Below are 19,633 nucleotides of genomic sequence, written 5' to 3'. Positions count from 1 at the left end.
CCTTTGTCTTGCGGATGTTTAGTGTAAGGCCCATGCTCTCGTACGCTGCGGTGAAGGTATTAACGATGGTTTGGAGTTCGACCTCCGAGTGAGCGCAGACACAAGCGTCGTCTGCATACTGCAATTCGACGAGAGAGGAAGGGACGACCTTGGATCTAGACTGGAGGCGACAGAGGTTGAACAGTTTCCCGTTTGTTCTGTAAATTAGCTCCACTCCAGCGGGGAGCTTACCAAGGGCGAGATGGAGCATTGCCACAAGGCAGAGAGAGAAGAGCGTTGGTGCGATGACACAGCCTTGCTTGACCCCGGTCCGTACATGAATTGGGTCTGTGGTGGAACCGCATGAAAACACATGGGTGATGGCAGCCCGTTTGCTGCTCACTCCTTCCCATACTGGCACCGCAGCAGCTTTACCACCCACGTACGAATTAGGACTCAAATTCTATGTGTACACAGCTTGCTGGCACAAGCCATTTTCAAGAAATGTAATACACCCACCCAAAGATCTGAAGAGATGCAGTGGACTCGCTACTGGTACAGGGAGAGGTGCGCATGCCCAGGGCAGTTGCACTGGCAGCATCCACATCTTTGGCGACTTCTTTTTCTCTCCTGTTAGAGTCATACAGCACAGAAGGAGGCCATTCGTCCCATCGTGCCTGCTCTCTGAAAGAGCGACCAATGGACGATACTACCCCACACTTTAAACAAGGTGGATTTATCAGCAGAGTGAAAACAACCATCAATAAGCTGTTGGACAGACCTTAAAATGGAATCTTTGCAGCTGCGACAGTTCATTACCAGAAACCTCCCAACAGGGATTCAACCACCATAGCCTTTGTTCTCTCAACATCATTATACAGTATCACACAGAGTTGGGAAGGGGGAAAGAAAGCAAAAATCTTCAGAAATTCAGGTTGTGTTTTCTTTCTCCCCAAGCACAAGCTATACATTGACCAAGACAGTGCGGGGGGGTGGTGACCAAGGTCCAAGCACCGGAGAATTTAGAAGCCTCTAAGTAGCCACTAGGTGGTGTTAAAGCAGTCCAGCGACTCTCCCAGATTGTCCTTTCCTCCTTCCTTGTGGGGGGTGCCTGGGGCTGGCTCCGGCTATCTGGAAGCATGGCTATGATGGAAAATACACTACTGCCAACAACCATGGTTACAAATTCATGACCCTGCATTCCAAAATACAGCTGTCCCAACTGTATTGCACCAAACACAGATTTTATTTAACTTAAAATAAATGCAGGTTAAATGTAAACAACATTATGGTCTCAATTATCCAACGAGTTATTAACACCACACGCTTTGAACCCTTTATTTTAGATCAAGTAAATGGTGATATTAACATAATATTAATCAGAAAAATCTAGGCTTACCATTCCAAAGATTGACTTAAATCGTATCTGCAGATTTTCCTGAATTCTGTGTTTAGTGTAATATTGGGGAAGCTACAGTTGAGATGTGCTGTGGAATTCATAAGGTTGATAAAGAGCAGAAAGAAGCGAGGGCGAGGAAAAATAAAGCACATTCATACTGCACTTCAACTATTTGCATACTAAGATGCATTTCTTTCATCCCCTTCCAAAAAACATTTATAGGGCACCCTAAAAATTAAACATCCAACAACTTGGATTTATATAGCACATTTAATGTAGAAAAATGTCCCACGGTGCTTCACAGAAAAATAATTGGACAAAAATCAACACCAATCCAAAAGGAGGAAATATTAGATGGGGTAACTACAAGACGTGGGTTTCAGGGAGCATCTTAAAAGGAGAGGGAGGTGGAGAGATGGAGGGAGGAAATTCCAGAACCTTGGGCCACATGGCAGAAGGCATGGCAGCTATTAGGGCAAAAGGATTTCGGGATGAACAAGAGTCAAGAGTTGGATGAATGCAACATGTTAAGACATAGCATTTCAGTGTATAAATAAGTTGGTGTGGCTATTGGGTACTGCAGAATGCTGCTATGCTACAGCAGTAAATACAATTACAGACCAATTCTATAATGACTCCATGAAGCAGAAAGCTTAATGTGCCAAGCCTAGTGAATTGTGCAGTGCAATAATATAAGCAATGTGATAAAAGTATTTCTTCCATGGCTTCTTTTTCCTTTACTGGGTTTTTTATTTTAAGATATATTTTAAATGCCAAACTCAAGATGAGAGTTGCACATTCTTTTAAAAGCCAACAAAGTGGCTAAAGAGAGACAAGGTTTACAGTAGCCCTGAGAAAGTACAAAGCGTCATTAATATTCTAACTGCAATGCTGTAAAGTATCAATGTCCTACTGGAACAATTCCAGTTTATGTTCGACTGTCGTGTAACAATGTACTTGCCTTGAAAGTCACATCAGGATGGACTGCTGTTGGATCAAAGGGGAATCCTGTACAACAGTCACAGATCTGTCATCATTATTTACAGGTACTCTGATTTTGGCCTGGTCATGAGGCCATCGCAAGACAGCTCCATGAAGATGCGCCTACATAAATCGAGTGAATTCTGTTAGCCCACTGAGGGGTCAGATTGCTGTCTCTCTGATTAATGTTTGCTTTATCCCACATTCTGCAAGGAAGTTTTCAAAAGAAACTGATCTGTGTATTTTTAACCCTTAGTGAACTGGCTCCAGACTGCTCACCTTGCCCAATTCAATGTCTCGCTTATACCACTTCTGTAACCATCTGAATAAGCCTGTTTAATTAGTTTAATCTGTTATGAAGAGTGTCTGGTGTAACAGTCATCAGTCTTGAGAAATTATGTGAGTCAGTGGAATTCCTATTATCCAGTAGCAATAAAATTGTTCCCCCTAGGCATGCATTCCTAGATTACATACCGTCACTTTTTGGTTCGCAGGGAACGAGGGCTTGCCTAAGGAAATGAACTTTCACCCTGGACAGGAGGAAAAGTATCTGAGTTAATTTGAATTGCAACTCTATAACAGGGCAAGTATCCGTGTTTTCCAAGAAGAAACTTGATGCTCAGAACAGTTCCCTTTTTGAATGTCAATTTCTCAATGTCAAGGCTACTGTACCATTCCAGAACTGCACCATATAAGCTCATTCATCTTGGATTTTTAATTCTCTAGCCACCTCAAGTTTCTTTTTCAAAAATGTCCCACAGAACTTCACGAGAGCCCACCTGTTTCTCGTCTGGATGGACAGATATTTATTTATAGAAACTCAGCATCTAAAATTCGATGTCACTAATGATACCACAACAATGTCCAAGTGCAACATTCCTTCTTTAGAAGGACCTAGACAACATTTCTAAATTAGAAACAGAAAAATAGAAGCAGGAGTAGGCCATTCACTATGATCCTGGCTGATCCTCAATCTCAATACCATATTCCCGCTCTCTCCCCATACCCCTTGATGCCTTTTGTGTCTAGAAATCTATCTATCTCCTTCTTAAATATATTCAGTGACTTGGCCTCCACAGCCTTCTGTGGTAGAGAATTCGGAGTGAAGAAATGTCTCATCTCAGTCCTAAATGTCCGACCCCATATCCTGAGACTGTGACCCCTCGTTCTAGAACCCCCCCCTCCCCTCCCCCAGCCAGGGAAACATCCTCCCTGCATTCAGTCTGTCTAGCCCTGTCAGAATTTTATACGTTTCAATCTTTTTCTTTTTACATACTTGTAGAAGCTTTTACAATCTGCTTTCATGTTCCTTGCAAGTTTACTCACTCTATTTTTCCCCTCTTTATCAATCTCTTGGTCCTTTTTTGCTGAACTCTAAACTGCTCCCAATCCTCAGGCTTGCTACTTTTTCTGGCAACTTTATATGAATCCTCTTTGGATCTAATCCTATCCTTAATTTCTTTTGTTAACCATGGTTGGGCTGCTTTTCCTTTTGTGTTTCTGCGCCAGAAAGGAATGTATAACTGTTGTAATTCATGCATTCGTTCCTTAAATGTTAGCCATTGCCTATCCACCGTCATGCCTTTTAATGAAGCTCCCCCATCTATCATAGCCAACTCACTCCTCATACCATCATAGTTTCCTTCGTTTAGATTTAGGACCCTAGTTTCGGATTGGATTACTAACACATCTTCCATGGCATTGCTCATGGTGAGTTGGAGGATAAGCTGCTTTTTAAAAAGAGACAATAGAGTTGTTACCAACAAAGCTTGAAGGGGAAGGTGTTACAGGAAGTGCACATTATACACTTAATATATTACCAAGGAGGAAGATTTCTGCTTATTGTATTTATAGCAAAATCATAAAATGTGTTCTTCATACTCTCAATATGCAGCTTTCATTTTCTCTTCCCACGCCCCTACCTTTTGTTGGGTCCTACATGGTTCTACATCTACAATGGATTAATCCATGCCCCTGTCAATATAGCTTGAGGATTGGCTTACTGCAGGCTCACTTCTGCAAAGCACGAAGAACCCAAATCAGTCTGGTACATACAAAACAGAATTGGGAACTTGTAGCATCTCAATTCAAACTACCATTTCCCCATGTAGATAAAGTGAGTACTACAAAAAGGTTAGTGTTATGAAGATGACCAAGAATCAGTATTAAACTGTTTGTCAGGATAACCGCTGCATTTGGCAAGCACCAAGTGAAATCTCTTTCAGCACATTTTAATTTCTCCACACTGCAACATTCCCTAACCAAGAGACAGGGAAGAGGACCTGTTGCGCAGCCTCTGCAAATGCTATTTGTTAACTACATATGAAGAGATGACCAATAGTGGTTGAGTGACTTGTTATGGAAGCATTTCAGTTTGTTTGGTGCTCCCCTTAACATGGCTGCGATAGGAACTTGCTGTGGAGAAAAACAGATATGAACTGGAGTTGTGTCATAACATGGCAAAGCAGAGGAACCCAACACTGCTCAAATAAGAGTTCACCGTGTCACTAGGACAAAAACTTTCAAACCCTAGTAAATGCCTTCTGCAAGAGAAACACTAATCTCATACTGAATGAGTTGTCCTTACCTGCACACAAGTGTTGCTATGATGACACACCATGCTGTACAGCAGCAGTCTGCATTTGGCTGATCTTCACTCTTCCGCCGACAGCACAGCCAAAAGGAATAGAAGAGAAGGAAGAGGAGGTTGAGGGCGAGGCAGACCAGAGCAACTCCACCTAACAGCAAGAGTGACTGCAGGAGAAGAGGGGGAAAGGTTACTATTCAATTCAATGCATCAACTGGGAGTTATTTCTTTAGCCCACAAATTCAGAAAAATTCACAATATACATACTGAAGAATCTAGTAATTTAACTAAGGCCCTAACAGATTTCCCCGTTTATCTGTGTATCACTGATTATATAACATCACGTTGAATATATTGTACATCACTGTAAAGTATGAACGTGTGCTTTTTTGGGGGTAGGGGCCAGAAGTGGGGATTCAGAGGAGATGGAAGAGAAATAACTGAAAACGCTGGAAAAACTGAGCAGGCCAGGCAACATCCGTGGAGAGAGAAAGAGAGTCAACGTTTCAGGTCGAAACCCTTCGTCAGGACTGAGAAAAAAGGCAGGAAATGAAACAGATTAAAAGGCCAGTTTGGGGGCTGGGAAATGGGGGAGGGGATGAAAGAACAAAAGAGAAGTGAAGAGACATTAAGAGGTATTAAAACGAGACACGATGGTCACAGGACAAGTAAAGAGACAAAAGACGGCTCGAGATGAAGTGTGAAATGCGCTGGCAGAATGAGAGACAGCTGCCATGTGGGAAAGAAAAAAAAAGGGAAAAGGCACAAACCAAAAGGTGTGGATAAAAAATATATTAAAATGTAATAGGGGCCGATGTTATGATCTGAAATTGTTGAACTCGATATTGAGCCCGGAAGGCTGTAAAGTGCCTAATCGGAAGATGAGGTGCTGTTCCTCGAGTTTACACTGAGCTTCCGTGGAACAATGCAAGAGGCCAAGGACGGTGAGGTCTGAGTGGGAATGGGGCGGTGAATTAAAATGACAGGCGACCGGAAGCTCGGGGTCACCCTTACGGACTGAACGGAGGTGTTCCACAAAGCGGTCGCCCAATCTGCGTTTGGTCTCCCCAATGTAGAGGAGACCACATCGTGAGCAGCGAATACAGTATACTAGATTGCAAGAAGTACAAGTAAATCGCTGTTTCACCTGGAAGGGGTGTTTGGGGCCCCGGACAGTGGGAAGGGGGGGGGGGGGGGGGAGGTATAAGGGCAGGTGTTGCATCTCCTGCGCTTGCACGGGAAGGTGCCGGGCAAAGGGGAAGGTGTGCTGGGGGGTGATAGAGGAGTGGACTAGGGTGTCTCGGAGGGAGCGGTCCCTACGGAATGCTGAAAGGGGAGGGAAAGATGCATTTGGTGGTGGGATCACGTTGGAGGTGGCGGAAGATGATCCGTTGAATGTGGAGGCTGGTGGGATGAAAGGTGAGGACAAGGGGAACCCGATCGTGGTTCCAGGAGGGAGGGGCAGGGGTGAGGGCAGAAGTGCGGGAGGTAGAACAGACATGTCGGAAGCACTGGTGTGGAAGGTGGCATTGTCGGAGCAGATGTGGCGGAGACGGAGAAACTGGGAGAATGGAATAGAGTCCGTACAGGAGGCGGGGTGGGAGGAAGTGTAGTCCAGGTAGCTGTGGGAGTCAGTGGGCTTGTAGTGAATGTTGGCCAATAACCTATCCCCGGAGATGGAGACAGAGATGAAAGAGATGCTGACTTGAGTATGGAAAGATTTTTTACACCGATTGTTTTCAAAATGACAAAAAAAATCCCACTTAAAGCCTCTGCAAAACCATAACCTAATATGAAAGCAGGTCAGGACATTACAATGGCAGCAATGGTAGCTGCCTAAAGTTTTGGTGTGCAGAAACAGACATGGCAAAGAGTCAAATCTGAATTCACATTGGCAGGTGTCCTGTATTGGTGGGAAATGTGATGGAGACAGGTAAACATGATCAGCAGAGAGAAGGGTTCTGGATTTCTTGTATTTAAGCATATTTGATTTTTAATTATTACTGTAGGTTAAAATCAGTGGACAATTTCACACTTCAACTTTGTTTATGGTGCAGTTCCATGTATGGGGACGAACGAGCCAAACTATTCCCATTAATCTGCATTCAGAACTCGGCATTGTTCTTCAAATTAAAAAAAAACTTAAGTTAAATGGTTGCTTTTTTTCTGAAACTTATTTAACACTTTCACTTTAATGGAGAATGTATACACTCAACATATTTACTATACACATATTTACTATAGGTACTTTAAATGCACTTTGGGAATCTTTGAAATGAGGACATCATTCACCCACTGCATACGTTCGAAATAAATGTACACAGTGGAAGCTGCTGTTGGTGAATCAGCTGTATGTGACAATACAGCTGTAAAAATAGACATTTGTGTGGTGTTAAAACTTTAGACTGAACATAAGTCAGTCAACTAAATCAAAAATGACCCAAGATTTGTAATTTGCCACCTAAAATCACTCAAGTGCAACTCTATTTGCAACTAATGGACATATTCATTTGGTGGCACCAGTTGCTTCCTGTTACAAGATAAGGAACTAAAATATTGCACCATCATCATTTAGAGGTGAAGGTTCAAGCCCCAAAACACCATGAAAACAAAAAAAGAGCACGGTGTTAGCATTTAAAAGGGTACAGGATAGAAGCAAGCAAAGGGCAAAATCTGCCACCACTCTTTCAAATAGGAAATAAATTGCCGCGAGAATTAATTTTGATTAAAGTGGAAAAATTATACAGACGACAGGTATTATAATGCTGAAAGATCACCCACGGACAGGCAAGACACTCTCCGATTGTAAGCAGGAAACTGGCCAGTCAATAATGATGTAATCAGAGGAGTAAATATCCAAAGAGCAATAATCAAATGTTGACTCATTTTAACTGCTTTTATCCTAGCATAAAGAAACAAACAACAGCTGGTGGATACCGAGTGTCTACAACTCTGTAAAATTAGGCGGTGATTTTAATCAATGATATACACCATCAAGAATGCACAGAAAGAACGAACTTGCATTAATACATTGCCTTTCACATCTTACAGCCAATGAAGTACTTTTGAAGAAGTGTCGTCACTGTTTTGTAGGCAAGCTCAGCAGCCAATTTGTACAGAGCAAAAATCCTGCAAACACTGAGCTGAATGACCAGATAATCTGTTTGTGATGTTGATTGAGGGATAAGTGGTCAGAACACCGGGAGAACTCCCCTGCTCTTTTTCACATAGTGCCATGGGATCTTTATTCTATCTGACCCTGTAGACAGGGCCCCCGTTCAATGTCTCATCCATTGGCGGTGCCACCTGCAATAATGAAGTACTTCCTCAGTATTACACTGAAGTCAGTGTCCTGGCATGGAGCTTGAGCCCAGGAGAGAGAACGCTACCATTGAGTCAAGGCTGACAGAAGACATTCAATAAGGTGTCTTACAGGAGGCAAGTTACATATGGTATAAACAGAAATGGAACAGCACGGTTAGAAAGTTGGTTTGCCTTTTTTCATGTGGGTCTTTCCCATACTTTTTACTGTCTAAGCTATTTGCACGCTCTTCTAATGTCTTTTCATTGCCTTACTGAGAGCATCTACAGATGCTGCCCGACCCGAGTATTTCCAGCATTTTCTGTTTTTGTTTTGAGGTTATCCTTTCCCTGCTTTACTATTAAACAATTAGCAGATCATTCAGCCCATTAACAGCTTCTCTGTGATTACAGTAGCTGTCGTTTCTTTGCTCTTCCTTTATTTTCCAAATGCTACTAACTTACTTTGCTTTCAGTTCAGATGATGGGTTACAACCAAAACATCAACTTGTCTTTTCTTCTTACAGATGCTAAATGTTAGTGCTGGAGAGAGGATGTCCAGGAGGGATCAAGGACAGAATCTATTTGGTTAGAGTTAAGAAATAATAGAGGTGCCATTACACTACTAGGTGTATTCTATAGGCCACCTACTAGTGGAAAGGATATAGAGGAGCAAATATGCAGGGAAATTACAGAGGAGCAAGAACTACAGAGTAGTGATAATGGGGAACTTCAATTATCCTAATATAGACTGGGATAGTAATATTGTAAAGGACAGAGCGGGGGAAGAATTTCTGAAGTGTGTTCAGGAGAACTTTCTTGATCAGTACTTTCCTGGCCCAATGAGGAAGGAGGCATTGCTGGATCTGGTTCTGGGAAATGAGGTGGAGCAAGTGTCAGTAGGGGGAACATTTAGGGAACAGTGATCACAGTATCATAAGGATTAGGTTAGCTATGGAAAAGGACAAAGAGCAATCTAGAGTCAAAACACTTAATTGGAGGAAGGCCAATTTCAGTGGGTTGAGAACGAACCTGGCCCGGGTAAATTGTAATCAAAGATTGGCAGGCAAAACTGTAATTGAACAATTGGTTGCCTTTAAAGAGAGGAAATGGTTCGGGTACAGTCGAGGTACATTCCCATGAGGGGGAAAAGGTAGGGCAACCAAAGCCAGAGCTCCCTCGATGACGAAAGACATAGTAAGATAAAGCAGAAAAATGGGGCGTGAATACAAGTGAGAACCAGGCTGAATACAGAAAGTTCAGAGGGGAAGTGAAAAAGGAAATAAGAGGGGCAAAAAGAGAGTATGAGAATAGACTGGCAGCTGACATAAAAGGGAATCAAAAAGTCTTCTAGGCATATAAATAGTAAACGGGTAGCAAGGAGGGTGGGGCTGATTAGGAACCAAAAAGGAGACCTACGCATGGAGGCAGAGGGCATGGCTGAGGTACTAAATGAGTACTTTGCATCTGTCTTTACCAAGGAAGATGATGTTGCCAAAGTCAAAGTCATAGTGAAAGAGGAGGTAGTTGAGAAATTGGATGGGATAAAAATTGATACTGGCTGTACTTAAAGTAGATAAGTCACCAGGACTGGATGGGGTGCATCCTTGGATGCCGAGGGAAGTAAAGGTGGAAATTGCGGAGGTACTGGCCATAATCTTCCAATCCTCCTTAGATATGGGGGTGATGCCAGAAGACTGGAGAATTGCAAATGTTACAACCTTGTTCAAAAAAGAGTGCAAGGACAGTCAGCTTAACCTCGGTGGTGGGGGCGCTTTTAGAAACTATAACCAGGGACAAAATTAACAGTCACTCGGACAAATATGGATTAATTAAGAGAAGGCAGCATAGATTTGTTAAAGGCAAATACGTGTTTAACTAACTTGATTGAGTTTTTTGATGAGCTAACAGAGAGGGTTGATGAGGGCAATGCGGTTGATGTGGTGGACTTCTAAAAGGCATCTGCTAAAGTGCCACATAATAGGCTTACCAGCAAAGTTGAAGCCCATAGAATAAAAGGGACAGTGGCAGCATGGATACAAAATTGGCTAAGTGACAGGAAACAGAGTAGTCGTCAACAGTTGTTTTTCGGACTGGAAGAAAGTATACAATGGTGTTCCCCAGGGGTCGATACTAGGACCACTGCTTTTCTTGATATATATTAATGATTTGGATTTAGGTGTACAGGGCACATTTTCAAAATTTGCAGATGAGACAAAACATGGAAGTATAGTGAACAATGAGGAGGATAGGGATAGACTTCAAGAGAACAGACAGGCTGGTGGAATGGGCGGACATGTGGCAGATTAAGTTTAACGCAGAAAAGTGCGAAGTGATACATTTTGGTAGGAACAATGAGGAGAGGCAATATAAACTAAAGGATACAATTCTAAAGGGGGTGCAGGATCAGAAAGACCTGGGGGTATATGTGCACAAATCATTGACGGTGGCAGGACAGGTTGAGAGAGGTTAAAAAAGCATATGGGATCCTGGGCTTTATAAATAGAGGCAGAGTACAAAAGCAACAAAGTTATGATGAACCTTTATAAAACACTGGTTTGGCCACAACTGGAGTAGTGTGTCCAATTCTGGGCACCACACTTTAGGAAGGATGTGAAGGCTTTAGAGAGGGTGCTGAAACAATTTAGAAGAATGGTTCCAGGGATGAGGGACTTCAGTTATGTGGATAGACTGGAGAGGCTGGGGTTGTTCTCCTTAGAGCAGAGAAGGTTGAGGGGAGATTTGATAGAGGTGTTCAAAATCATGAGGGGTCTGGACAGAGTAGAGAGAGAGAAACTGTTCCCATAGGCGGAAGGGTCGAGAACCAGAGGACAGAGGGCACAGATTTAAGGTGACTGGCAGAAGATTCAAAGGCAACAGGAGGAGAAACTTTTTTTTTTTTTTTTTTTATTAAACACATCAAATGGTTAGGATCTGGAATGCACTGCCTGAAAGGGTGGTGGAGGCAGATTCAATCGTGGCTTTCAAAAGGGAGTTGGATAAGTACCTGAAGGGAAAAAAATTGCAGGGTTATAGAGAAACGGCGGGGGATTGGGACTAGCTGAACTGCTCTTGCAGAGAGCCGCACGGGCCGAATGGCCTCCTGCTGTGCTGCAACCATTCTATGATTCTATAAGCCTGCATTTCTTATTTTTGTTTCAGATCTTGCAGTTTTTTTTAAAATGTAAATAAGGTACTGACAGCTGTAAATACTCTAAAATCAGAAGCTCGGCATGTCGCCTCTGATTCTTTTGCTAATCACCTTCAAATGTGTCCTCTGGTTACTGACCCTTTTGCCACTGGAAACAATTTCTCCGTAGTTACTCCCATCAAAACCGTTCATGATTTTGAACACCTCTATCAAATCTCCCCTTAACCTTCTCTGCTCTAAGGAGGACAACCCCAGTTTCTCTAGTATCGCCACGTAACTGAAGTCTTTCATGCCTGGTACCATTTTAGTAAATCGCCTCTGCACCCTCTGAGGCCTTGACATCCTTCCTAAAGTGTGGTGCCCAGAATTGGCCACACCAGTGTTTTTAAAAGGTTTCGCATTATGAAGGAATAAGCCATATAACCTATTTAGAAAAATACACCAGCTTATGAAGGAGTTCTGGCCTTATTAAAACACGACAAACTGGGTTTGGAAATTTAGAAACCTAATTATGAAATAGCTATGAAAGCATTCTGGCTACGGAGATAAGACAGTTGTTGACCCTGAATAAATAACTTTATTGAAACAGAAGGTGCAGGCTCCGACAAGCTGACCTTTTGGGATCAAAACAATGGTTCACCCTGGATAAGGTGTTCTAATTTAAACTTTGTAAAAATAGCACAAAGATAAGGAACATCTGCCCTCAAAGATGACAAAATAAGGAACACCTGCCCATCACACCGTTTTTATATGGCGACCCTAGAACACCAAGATTCTGACTGATGTGGCAATAAGAATTGCAGAGGTCAGCAGAAAGATGAATAGAAATAATTAACTTGCATCAGCAGAAAACCTTAAAGGAAATACCACTGGAAAAGGGTATAAATATTGACCTCTCAAATGGAATATCAGACTCGCTTTAATTGGGCAAAGCGATTCTCAGCTGCAGGGGCGGCTCTGTAGTCTCCAAGTCTTTGTACCTCGGGGATCAAAGGTATTTGATATTGATGGATATCCTGTATAAGAGAACTTTAAGAACTGTAATACTGTAGCGAAGCTAAGATTTAAAAGTAAGATTCTGTTAAAAAGATACTAGCCCAGAAATTCGGGTCACCACGGGTGAGTACGCACGGGGTACTCACCCTTAGGCCCAATGGAAGTGCTGGTTTCCTGCATGCACTTGCGCATGCGCGGGAAACCGGCACTTCCATTCCCCTGAAAGCAGGGGTTTAGAGGTTGAACGCGTGCGCATCGAACTTTGTTGTTTTTTTTTTGTTTTTTTTTTAAATACAGGTTTTCCCGGGAAGGTAAGCCTGCAGAATTTAGAAATGTAAAAAGCAGGCATAAGGCCTGCTTTTTACAAGGTAAGTGGTGAATTAATTAAAATTAAAACATTTTTTCCACCGGTTTATTATTTTTAAATACTTTAAAGCAAGGTACATTTATTTTTAGCCCCGTTAGAAAATAAAATTATTTTTTTCAAAAATTTAAATTGTTTAAAATAGTTATTTCATTTAATTTATAGTTTATTTAAAAAGTGATTTAAAAAAAAAATTTATTTGAAGATTTAGTGATGTTTTATAAGAAGAAAGGACCCGTAGTATTTCTAAGTTTGACAGCACTTCCTGTCAGACTTACGAATGGAGCATTCTCTGCTCCGATTGGCTCCCCATGGCCCACGTGATCCCAGGGGACGCTTCGAACTAACTGTGCCCCTGGGATACGCAAGCACTGCACGCTGGCAGCTGGAGCAGGCCCCGGATCGGAATTCCACGGGGGCCCACAGCTCAACGGTCGGCGCGCTAGTTAAGTGCAGATCGCGGGCTTGCACCCCGGGAAGCCCCCGACCCGAATTTCTGGGCCCGTATGTTTTCTCTTTTTAGAACTGTTAATGTTGCGATTGACTGATTCACCAACTGTAAATTGCATGTTGGTTCTTTTAATAAATCTATATATTTTTAGAATTGTCTCAAGTCTTCTGTATCAAAAACTCACGAACTCAATCTCTGTACACTCTGGTGAAGTTACACATTTCTGGGGGAGTTTTCCAAACCCTCATAATATCCGGGACGTTAGTCTTTCTAAACTTATTAAAAGCGCTATCTGGAGGGCAGTAACATTCTCGGGTTGTTCCTTTCCTTTAGGGAGATAGCCCGGATAAGCGTCTTTAGAGTTCGGCTACCTCAAACTGTAGTTGAAAGTGAACATCTGAGAAATACGCCTGATCCGGGGTAGCCCTGAAGGGGCTAGGACTAGTAAATATCCCTTCAGCATAACTTCCTTACGTTTGTACTCTATGCCTCTATTTATAAAGCTAAGGGTCCCCTATGCCTTTTTAACAGCCTTCGCAACTTGTCCTGCAAAGACTTATGTACATACATCCCCTAGGTGCTTCTGCTCCTGCATCCCCGTTAAAATTGTACCATTTACTTTATATTGCCTCTACCCATTCTTCCTACCAAAATGCATCACTTCATGTCTGTTAAATTTCACCTACCATGTGTCTGCCCATTTCACCAGTCTATGTCCTTCTGAAGTCTGTTACTATCCTCCTCATTGTTTACTACATTTCCAAGTTTTGTGTCATCTGCAAGCTTTGAAATGAAGCACTGTATACCCAAGTCCAGGTCATTAATAAATATCAAAGAGCAGTGGTCCCAACACCGACCCCTGTGGGGGGGGGGGGGGGGGGGGGGAAACCACACTACTGCACACTTCCCTCCAGTTTGAAAAACAACCATTCACCACTACGCTCTGCTTTCTGTCCCATAATCAATTGTGCATCTACACAGCCACCACCCCTTTAATCCCATGGGCTTCAATTTAGCTAACAAGTAATAAAAGTAATAATAATATAATCAACTTTGTCATTGTTAGTGCACAAGTGCAGTACAACGAAATGTAGGCTTGCGGCTCCCGAGAGTGTACATTTAGATTAAGACATTTATTCAACATTCATTTGGCTTGTAATACATTAACATAAACATAATAAAGTGCATTGGCAGATGTGCAGGCTTTAGAGTTTATTTGTGGAGTTCAGTAGGATGACAGCCCTGGGAAAGAAGCTGTTCCTAAATCTGGTCGTTCGGGTGCGAATGCATCTGTAGCGTCTCCCAGATGGCAGGAGGGCGAACAGACTGTGGCTGGGGTGGGTAGGGTCTTTGATGATGGTCCGTGACCTCCGTAAACAGCGTTTCTGGTATATGTGCTCTATGGTCGGTAGCCAGGTGCCGGTAATGCGTTGGGCAGTTTTGACTACCCGCTGCAGGGCTTTCCGGTCTATTATGTGGCACTTTATCAAACACTTTTTGAAAGTCCACATACACATCAACTGCACTATCCTCATCCACCCTCTCAGTTACTTCAAAGAACTGTATACAGAATTGTAATTGCAACATAAAAGACGAAGAAACGCAGTCGCCTAGAAAATCTGGGTTAAAACCACGGATTAGCATCGGTCAAAAAAGGGGTTAAAATGCTTCAAATCAAAAAAGGGTGCAGTTGGAGAAGATAACGAAGCATCATTCATATTTCCCCCTTATATTTTTGCAATATATTGTACCAAATGGATGATATAGGCTAGCTGCTGGAGCAATGTTAGGAGACAGGTTAATAAAAATTAATTGGAGTAAAGAATAACTATGTAAAATAAATTACAGAATTCTAATTTAGAAATCTGCTCACCTACAAAGAGAAAATATGTAGCTTGCTAACTTTTTAAACAAATCCACTGACTGAGCAGACACTTTGCATTTTCAGCATTTGCAAATGCCACTGTAAAAACCTCAAACTTATGAAACAAAGTGGATTCCAGCAGACCTGTTTTCATTGCCTGTCCATACCATCCTCTTCCGTTTCCCAGCTGAGTGGGACTGCCCTCGCCTGGTTCCATTCTTATCTATCCAGTCGTAGCCAGAGAATCTCCTGCAGTAGCTTCTCTTCCCGCTCATGCAACGTTATCTCTAGAGTCCCCCAAGGATCTGTCCATGGCCCCCCTCCTATTTCTGATCAACCTGCTGCCCCTCATTGACATCATCCAAAAACGCAATGTCAGATCCCACGTGCATGTTGATGACACCCAGCTCTACTTCAACACCACCTCTATCGGCCCTGCCACTGCATCTGATTTGTCACGCTTTGTCTGCCATCCAGTATTGGATGAGCAGAAATTTCCTCCAATGAAATACAGGAAACAGAGATAGCCGGCACCGACGAGACCGAGCTGTTGCCGTCCCATCAAAACTGCCGGACAAACTAGCGCTAATGTTAAAACATACGGAGCTTCTAGCAACAAACCCTGTTGCTTAGCAACAGCTTCTAAACAGTCGGCCGTAGCTTGCAAGCATCTCTGTAGCTAAGCAACAGCTTTAGCTAGACCTTGCAGAGCCTGACTGGTGAAAAAAAAAGCAACGAAAAGAAAAAAAAAAACTTACTGAACCGACTCCTGAATTTTGCCGGTGGATCGAGCATTCCAGACAGTTAACCTCCGGATAAACCAAAGTTTCCTGTATTGAGAAGACCGAAGCCATTGTCTTCAGCCCCCGCCACCAACTCAGTTCCCTAGGCACCAACTCCATCCCTCTCCCTGGCAACTGTCTCAGGCTGAACCAGACCATTTGCAACCTCGATGTCAGATTGAACTCCGAGCTGCTTCTAGCGCCATATCCTCTCCATCACTAAGACCACCTACTTCCACCTCCATAATAATCACCCATCTCAGTCTCTGCCTCAGCCCATCTGCTGCTGAAACCCTCATCCCCGTGTAAATAAGGAGAAGCAGTTTCTGTTACTCCAGACTCGACTATTCCAATGCTCTCCTTGCCAGTCTCCCAATTCCCACCCTCCGCAAACTTCAACTCATCTAAAGAAAGCTCTGCTGCCTGTATCTGGACTCGCACCAAGTCCAGTTCACCCATCACCCCTGTGCTCACTGACCTAAAATGGCTCCCGGTTCAGCAATGCCTCAAATTGAAAATTCTCATCCTTGTGTTCAAATCGCTCCAATAGCCTTGCTCCTCTAATCTCTGTAACCTCCTCCAGCCCTACAATCTCTGAGAACTCTGCCTTCCTCCAATTCTGGCCTCTTGTGCATCCCCAATTTCCTTCGCCCCCTCCATTGGTAGCTGTGCCTTCAGCCGTCTAGGCACTAAGCTCTGGAATTTGTTCTTTAAACCTCGCTGTCCTATTTTAAGACGCTCCTTAAAACCTACCTCTTTGACCAACCTTTTGGTCACCTGTCCCAATATCTCCCTACGTGGCTGAGTGTCAAAGTTTGTCTGATAACACTCCTGTGAGAAGCCATTAAAGAAATGCAAGTTGTTGTTGGATGAAACCACGACAAATCAGAATTCTCTCACATCCACCCAAAGTAGGAGATGACATAAAATCAGCATTAGTTCAAATTAGTTATGATTATTGGGTCACACGGCAGTGTTTAAGAGTCGTTGCCTACCATCAAAGCAGGATCATAGAAATTGCCTAGTCATATTTGGTGAATGTAATAAAAATGCTTGTAACTGAAGTGACAAGTTTGTGATCAAATATTTACAGAAATTCATAAGTCGTACCATTCTTGTTTACAAAATGGTAAAAGTGCTTCATTGACTGTAAAGTGCTTTGAGACGTCCAGTGGTCGTGAAAGGCGCTATATAAATGCAAGTCTTTCTTTCTTTAAAAGGAATGTAGGAAACTATGAAAGTGAAACAATTCACAATTTTGTATGGCATTATGCAAGCCTCTATTTTCTCCAGTTGAAATAACATTCATTTTAAACCGCAGCCCCATCCCACCACGACAGCTATTCTGCATTTATTTTAATTCATCAATGTAGATACTTTCGAGAGTGCACAGCTGAATAACTTCTAATCATCGAATCAGAGATGCAGCACAGAAGGTAGTCATTCGGCCATTGTGCCTGCACAGGCTCTTTGAAAGAGCTATCCAATTAGTCTCACTCCCCTGCTCTTTCCCCATAGGCCTGAACATCTTCCACCTTCAAACAAACATTTATCCAATTCCCCTTTGAACGCTATTATTGAATCTGCTTCCACCACCTTCAGGCAGAGCATTCCAGAGCAAAACAACTGGCTGCATTTCCGCACCCCCCCCCCCCCCCCTCATGTCGCCTCTGGTTCTTTTGCTGATCACCTTCAATCTGTGTCCTTTGATTACTGACCCTTCTGCCACTGGAAACTGTTTCTCCTTATTTACACTATCAAAACCCTTCATCGTTTTAAACAGCTGTATCAAATCTCCCCTTTTCTACTCCAAGAACAACCCCAGTTACTCCAGTCTCTTCATGTACCTGAAGTCTTTCATCCCTGGTACCATTCTAGTAAATTCCTTCTGCACCCTCTCAAAGGCCTTCCTCCTCTTCTTCTTAGGCAGTCCCTTGGAACCAAGGATGATTTGCTTCCACATTAAAAATGAGCTCGCAGGTGGCTGATGAGTCCAATGCGGGACCTACAGTCTCTGTCACAGGTGGGGCAGACGGTGGTTGAAGGGGCGGGTGGATGGGGTGCTTGGGTTGACGTGCGCTCCTTGCGCTTGGCTTCCGGCGAAGAGACTCTAGGTGTTCGGCGCCTTCCCGGATGCTTCTCCTCCACTTTGTGCGGTCTTGGGCCAGGGATTCCCAGGTGTCGGTGGGGATGTTGCACTTTTTCGAGGAGGCTTTGAGGGTGTCCTTGAAGCATTTCCTCTGCCCACCTGGGGCCCTCTTGCCGTGCCGGAGCTCCGAGTAGAGCGCTTGTTTTGGGAGTCTCGTATCGGGCATGCGGACAATGTGACCCGTCCATCGGAGCTGATCGAAGCTCTGACCATGCTCAATGCTGGGGATGTTGGCCTGAGCAAGAACACTGACGTTGGTGCGCCTATCCTGCCAATGGATTTGCAGGATCTTGCGGAGGCAGCGTTGGTGGTACCTCTCCAGTGCTTTGAGATGCCTGCTGTACATGGTCCATGTCTCTGAGGCATACAGCAGGGCGGGTATCACTACTGCTCTGTAGACCATGAGCTTAGTGCCGGGTTTGAGGTGCTGGTCTTCAAACACTCTCTTCCTCAGGCGACCAAAGGCTGCACTGGCACACTGAAGGCGGTGTTGGACTTCGTCGTCGACGTCTGCCCTTGTTGACAGTAGGCTCCCGAGGTATGGAAAGTGGTCCATGTTGTCCAAGGCCTTGGCATCCTTCCTAAAGTGCGGTGCCCAAAATTAGCCACAATACCCCAGCTGGGGCCTAACCAGTGTTTTATAAAGGTGCATCATAACTTCCTTGCTTTTGGACTCTATGCCTCTATTTACAAAGACAAGGATCTATGTGCCTATTAACAGCCTTCTCAACTTGTCCCGTCACCTTCAAAGGCTTGCGTACATATACCCCAGGTCTCTATCCCTGCCCTCCCCTGTTAAAATTGTACCATTTACTTTATATTGCCTTTCATTCTTCCTACCGTGGTTGACACTGCCCTCGACCGTGTCAGTTCTATCTCCCGCACTTCAGCCCTCACCCCTGCCCCTCCCTCCCGGAACCACGATAGGGTTCCCCTTGTCCTCACTTTTCACCCCACCAGCCTCCACATTCAACGGATCATCCTCCGGCATTTCCGCTACCTCCAAAGTGATCCCACCACCAAACGTATCTTCCCCTCCCCTCCCCTTTCAGCATTCCGTAGGGACCACTCCCTCCGAGACACCCTAGTCCACTCCTCTATCACCCCAAACAGCCCTTCCCCCTTCGCCTGGCACCTTCCCGTGCAAGCGGAGATGTAACACCTGCCCCTATACCTCCCCCCTTCCCACTGTCCAGGGCCCCAAACACCCCTTCCAGGTACTTCTCGCAATCTAGTATACTGTATTCGCTGCTCACGATGCGGTCTCCTCTACATTGGGGAGACCAAACGCAGATTGGATGACCGCTTTGCGGAACACCTCCGTTCAGTCCGTAAGGGTGACTCCGAGCTTCCGGTCGCCTGTCATTTTAATTCACCGCTCCATTCCCACTCGGACCTCACCGTCCTTGGCCTCTTGCATTGTTCCACGGAAGCTCAACTTAAACTCGAGGAACAGCACCTCATCTTCCGATTAGGCACTCTGCAGCCTTCCGGACTCAATATCGAGTTCAACAATTTCAGATCATAACCTCAGTCCCTATTACACATTTTTTCTTGTAATTTTTCCACTCCTTCCCCCCCCCCACCCTTTCCTTTTGTTTCTCTCTCACACCTGGCAGCTATCTCTTGC

General features: G+C 43.9%; 1 protein-coding gene across 4 annotated transcripts in view; it reads right to left on the bottom strand.

The window, feature by feature from the left end:
• ttyh3a (tweety family member 3a) overlaps window positions 1-19,633 on the bottom strand; it is a 217,371-nt gene that overhangs the window by 131,123 nt on the left and 66,615 nt on the right. For all 4 annotated transcript variants that reach the window (XM_086000409.1, XM_086000411.1, XM_086000412.1 and 1 more), the window contains exon 2: window positions 4,947-5,113. In XM_086000409.1, coding sequence (XP_085856535.1) covers window positions 4,947-5,113 — 167 coding nt within the window. The remainder of the gene's footprint in view (window positions 1-4,946; window positions 5,114-19,633) is intronic.

The sequence above is a fragment of the Somniosus microcephalus genome, chromosome 11, assembly GCF_052327205.1.
Source record: "Somniosus microcephalus isolate GS21.2 chromosome 11, FLI_Smic_1.0, whole genome shotgun sequence".
Taxonomy (NCBI): Eukaryota; Metazoa; Chordata; class Chondrichthyes; order Squaliformes; family Somniosidae; genus Somniosus; species Somniosus microcephalus.
This window is presented reverse-complemented; position numbering and strand designations above follow the sequence as displayed.